This window comes from Trachymyrmex septentrionalis, unplaced genomic scaffold (genome assembly GCF_001594115.1).
Source record: "Trachymyrmex septentrionalis isolate Tsep2-gDNA-1 unplaced genomic scaffold, Tsep1.0 scaffold13, whole genome shotgun sequence".
In the NCBI taxonomy this organism is placed as follows: Eukaryota; Metazoa; Arthropoda; class Insecta; order Hymenoptera; family Formicidae; genus Trachymyrmex; species Trachymyrmex septentrionalis.
This window is the reverse complement of record NW_017304438.1, coordinates 140209-146141: the sequence shown is the minus strand read 5'-3', so window position 1 is coordinate 146141 and position 5933 is coordinate 140209. Positions and strand designations below refer to the sequence as shown.

The following is a 5933-nucleotide window of genomic DNA, read 5'->3' as shown; positions in this document are numbered from 1 at the left end:
GAAACGTGTCAAAATTTTAAGTCGATCGGACTAGAAACAGCTGAGTTATCGAGGTTAGAGTAAAGTCGTTTTGTAGTTTGTTTAAAAAATCCTTTTTCACCAAGACAATGCACCCTGCCACAAGTCGATGAAAACAATGGCAAAATTGAACGAATTGGGCTTTGATCTGCTTCCCCACCCCCCATACTCGCCAGATTTAGCCCCCAGTGACTACTGGCTCTTTGCTGATCTTAAAAAAATGCTCCAGGGAAAAAGATTTGGCTCAAATAAGGAGGTCATCGCTGAAACTGAAACTTATTTTGAAGCGAAAGATAAATTTTTTTATAAACATGGTATTGAAATGTATCACCCTAAAAGGTGATTATGTTGATGAATAAAAAAAAATTTTGCAAAAAAAATGTTGTTTTCATTGTTAGTCTCGGGACTTATTGATCCATGTGTTATATATAAAGAATCAATTTTTAACTTAAACTTTAATGTATAAACTTTCTTCTTTTTAAATAATATTAAGATTAAAAACGAGAGCATTTATGAAAATACATCAACTAAATACGAGAAGCGCTAATTACGATCAAGTTAGATTTTGGACTAATACATACATAATCGTGCTTAAACGGCCGAAGCACGACCGCACACGGACATGGGCTCATGCCTTTGTGTGTGTGTATCACGACGGCGGCTCGACCGTCAGCGCCATTTGCTGCAGTATCCCCTCCACATGCTGTAAAATGTCATAAACGAGCTGGAAATAGCATCACTGTGACGCTATGGCATTATTATTTCCTAACTAAGTTCCCAGATAACAAAACATTTCTTGGCATAATTACTCGGAGTTGTGCAAACACAGTATGCAGCACACAATTTGTATTAGGTAATTTTAATAGATTTGGTTATATATATCTGGATTTGTATATTATATTATACATAAATTTATAAAAGAAGTGTAATACATGGCGTAATATGCAGGAGGTCTCAAAATATTTGAGATCATTAAAAATTGCACATTGTACATAACTTTTAGATCCAATTTAATCCGACCTACTTGCACATTGAGTATTGTCTCAAATTTTCTGGGGACATTTTTTATAAATGACTTTCAAACGAAATAGAAATAAAACAAACAACAGTATATATATATATATAAGTACAAAATATAAGTACATAATATAAGTGCAAAGAAATAAGAGAAGTTCCAATTTTTAAACTATATAATTCTAACGAATTAATCAGATATTTTGATTTATTACATTTTTTTTATTTTATTGTTTGCGATTTATATAAACCTGATTTCGTTGCTCCTTCTTTAAATATGAAATGTAAATCTGATCATTTAACCTGCAAATAATTCAATTAGTTAATACCTGTTGCATATGAATATTTTTCAGAGAAAGTGTTTAAAAAATATAGTTCACTTGAAAATAGGACAACTCAGCGAAAAAGAGTCGCAGAATAAATTTCAAAAAATTTGAAGAAGAGACTTTAAGCTTCAAAATAACTATAATAAAAGTTTTTTAACATTGTTTAACAACATTGTGTCATACACGATTTCAAAATTTAATACTTAAAAAATTTTTTTACAGTTATATTCAAATTATTTAATAAAAGGAAATGATTTGCTGGTCAAATGGTTTATAATGTGTCTTATAATTGAAGCTTTAACCTTCAAAATGTTTTTTTAGTTTTTCTCTTTGTAACCATGATGTAAGATTCTGGATATATTTCACGATTGAAAGTAATCTCTTAAATTTGATGCATAATATATTTAATAGCAATTAAATAAATAAATATGAAAAAGAATGATAAATATGAAAAAAATCTTATCGTAATATTTATGACAAAGTGCATATGATAGACAGATGAAGATTAGACATATTAATTATATTGTATATATGGTATGTACATTACCACTAAACGCTTTTCTCGATTGCTGATCTCTTAATTATATTAAATTCTTGAAAATATGAATATTCTGCAAACCAGCAGGATATTCCGTGCCAGTGTAATTCGGAGCTTGTCTCTTGTCGCAAATCATCTCCTCGTCAGATGGGATTAAATCGTCAATTAAATCCAGATATTTATCGAAGGGACACAGTGTGTCACAACCTGGGATTGTAAGATCGTCGATAGTTGGTGGAATGCCCCGATAATACACGAGCTAAAACAATCCACACATGATTACATGATATATAATATATATAATTGTATGTATATGTATATTATTTCTTCTTTCATTATTAGAATAACACATATATTGCTTGTATGATAAAAATGTTTACCTTCACATAATACTCTTGCTGGATCTGTTGCAATTCCAAAATAACTGCGCTAGAATATTCAGGTACATGCGGCTTATACACACCAAACGCGTGCAACATACTTGCAATGTTGGTCTCGTGACCACTGTATAAGTAAATCTTCGTTTTTGGCGCAGCATTTGGATTTTGTGCAGCTATCATACTGTCTGTCATAACACGGATCATTGGACCTAAAATAATGCAAGAGCATGTAACTATACTAACAAAATTCTAATTAAAACTGCAGTTTTCAATTTAATCGTGTAAAAAAATCTATCACATTTGTAATAGATTAAAGTTTTATACATATAATAAATTTAATTTGTAAATTTTACGTCAAAATTTTTGAAGATTTTGTTATACATACATATGTATGCAATTGAGGGGCTAGATTCTATAAGGGGATACCTGTGGTTTTTCGGACTCATAAATGCAATTAAATACTACCATATATATTATAATTGCAATTACCCAATGAGAAATGACAATGGAATCGATGTCGAATTAACGTCGATTAGATATTAATTTGATGATTTTGATATTGAATCAACATCGATTCGATATTGATTCCATTATCATTTTTCACTGAGTTAAATACTACTATGCGTTCCGAACTTCATTGCCAGTACTGAAAATCTATAGCACAACACGTAACGTATACTATATAGTTTTAGCACTAGCAGTGAATATCGGAACGCACCCTATATAATTGCGTTTATAAATCCGAAAAACTAATTCGGCGTGCAGTTCAAGTAACTACATATTTAGTATAAAAATTCACATAGAAATTATTTAAGTAGCTAAGATCCAACTTCGACCGTCATTAGGTTTTAAATTCTTACTTGTTGTGAATTCACATATACAATCTTAATAAATCGTTTATTATTTTATAAAAGTAGGCACTGACCTAGCCGCGACCGTTTAGTGACCTTTTTCCTTAATAGTTTAGAGTTATTATCGACAGTAGCCTAGGTCATACTAAACATCACCTAGGTAATACTAAACATATTATTGTTAATATTTTTACAAAATTTTTTAATTGGTGAGTTGATAATGAAAAATGTTAATAAAAATTGTAAAAAAATAGAAAATAATTTATTTACATGAAAATGATAATTTAAAAATAAGCCATTCATAGAACAATTTAAGATCTTTAAAATTGGTCTCTTGTATTTTTTTGTACGACTGATGATTTCGGTGATATAATAATTTGAATGTTTGCTGCATGAGCGACATTTCTTATAAATTTTTGCAATTTACAAGCATGAATAACTTTACAAAAAAATCTCAAATTTTTTTCGCAACACTTATCTCACATTTTTATCTGTAAAATATCAGCAAATTAAAAAAAAATTAAAAATTACGATATTTTAAAAGTGCCCGGTTTGACGTGGAATATATTCCATAAGCAACTTTGCGCATATACTCGTATGTAAAGGCCATTGCAAAAATTTTGGTCATAATCGTAAAGACTCAACCAAATTGACCAATCACAATCAAAATTTGTGGTGCTAGCACTCACGTTTTAAAACGTTCGACTGTGATTGGTCAATTTACATACGACCTTACGATTATGACTAAAATTTTTGTACGTGTAATGGTCTTAACTTAAACGAACAATTATTGCATGATATCTGTCTGCGCTGTAAGATATGATACAGCCGAATCCATTATCCTCACGAATGCTCCGATACGTACTCCGCTCGACGATTCAAGCACGAGCTGAACAGCAAACAGTCGCGATATTCCGAATGTTCGAATTCCGTTATTGTAAGCTAAAGAATGAAATTTTGTATATCTCTATGATTTTCAGTATTTCGTCTTCCTGACAACCAAGGTCCTGACGATTGCAGTCACCCTGATGAAAATAAAAATCGTAACATAAGTCAAATGTAAGGAGAGAGTAACAAAAGCGTAAACGAAACTTCTAGGAGGCAAAAATTGAAACATTAAAATGTAAAAGAAGCGTAAATGCTTCTTTTATATTTCATTGTTTGAATTTTCTTCTTCTACGAATTTCGTTTACGCTTCTGTTATTCTCCAATTACATCCGATTTACGCTCCGATTTTTATTTTTATCAGGGCAGGAGTGAGAATATTATTACAGTAATGTGATGAACAAAACATTTTACATGCATACGTTTATACGTGTGACTGAAAAAATCTGAAAATCAATTATGTGATAAAATGATACATTTTACTCGGTCTCGAGATTTCGGGTAATATTGTACAATAACATCAATTTTATTCGGACTGGTCAATTAAAAGATCGCGCTGACATTTTACAATATTAGATTTTTTATTGCGGTTTCAGTTCCTAAATAATTTTTGTCGATATATAAAAACTCCGAATAAAGTTGGTTGTAGCGCCGCGCCGCGAATTTAGTAGCGAATATGCAGTGGCATTCATACGTCACGCGGTCAGGCTATCTTAAACGCGATCTTAAACCTATTATTTTTATGCCTTGAACGCTACTACATTGCTTAATTTTTAATAGAATTTGCGCGCGCGTTTGTGAAAATTATATTCAAAATTTTTAAAGAGATCAGTATATATTATTATTATTATTATTAGGCGTCAGGAACTCGAAAGCTCATTGCCGCAAATACCAAATCCCGCCACTGTTCCCGTCCCTGAGCCAGATCCCTCCATTTGTGACCCTCGTACCCCATTTCGTTAAGGTCCATTCTAATATTATCCTCCCATCTACGTCTTAGTCTTCCCAATGGTCTTTTCCCATCCGGTTTACCAATTAGTACTTTATATGCAATTCGATTCTCATCCATACGCGCCGCGTGACCTGCCCATCTTAATCGACGCGATTTTATGACATATCAGTATATATTAATAACCTTAAAATAAAAAATTACTGAAGATTTATATTGGGTAATACAATAAATGAAAAAGGCCATATTCAGTCAAAAGTCGGTCTTGGTGTTTAATAATATTTTTGTGTGAATTTTTAAAATTTCCTGTTCAATTAAGCAATTCTGATGTTCATTAGCATCAGAATTAAATTATTGAATTATTTTTTATGAAAAATAGCGGTAACGATAACACTTTTATTTTTATAAAGTAACGTTTCCAAAAAATCCTGCATACAGGGTTTATCAAAAAAGTGGGGATACCTCGTAATAATTTTTGTAAAATCGAGATAATATATGAAAGATGTGTTTCGATATTTTAAAAAAGTTATCTTTTGTCATGGGTGCTAATTATCCCCAGATATGCGAAAGAAAAGGGGGAATAAAAATTTTAAGTGGCCACAGGGTTGAATCTCCCCACTCGAGGGGTTCATTTAAAAGAAGAGAAATTCCTGATAATTTTAAATTGTTACAATATTAAAACTTTAAGTACAAAGCGCCTTCCCGGTCCGAGTGTTAAGATGTTGAACTACTATCTAATATACATTCAATTAAATTGAATTAATATTTCAGAAATAAATTGAGAGCCGATGAAATTATCGGATTCACACAATCAATCTGAAACAAATAATCCCCCCAAATTCTCCCAAATCTTAAAAAACTGTAATAAACTTATTGCGAAAAATATTGCCTCAGCCGGGAGTCGAATCCGGATCTCTTGCATTCCATGCGAGCGTCCTGAACCTTTAGACTACCGAGACCTTAGCAACACTC

At 31.6% G+C, this 5933-nt stretch overlaps 1 protein-coding gene across 1 annotated transcript in view; it reads right to left on the bottom strand.

Annotated features, from left to right (window-relative positions):
* Positions 1 to 660: 660 nt before the first annotated feature.
* LOC108756699 (venom acid phosphatase Acph-1-like) overlaps positions 661 to 5933 on the bottom strand; it is a 16903-nt gene continuing 11630 nt past the window's right edge. Inside the window, 4 exon segments of the mRNA XM_018500701.1 lie at positions 661 to 721; positions 1906 to 1961; positions 1964 to 2155; positions 2277 to 2485. Of these exon segments, the coding sequence (XP_018356203.1) occupies positions 1908 to 1961; positions 1964 to 2155; positions 2277 to 2485 (455 nt within the window). The 3' untranslated portion in view covers positions 661 to 721; positions 1906 to 1907.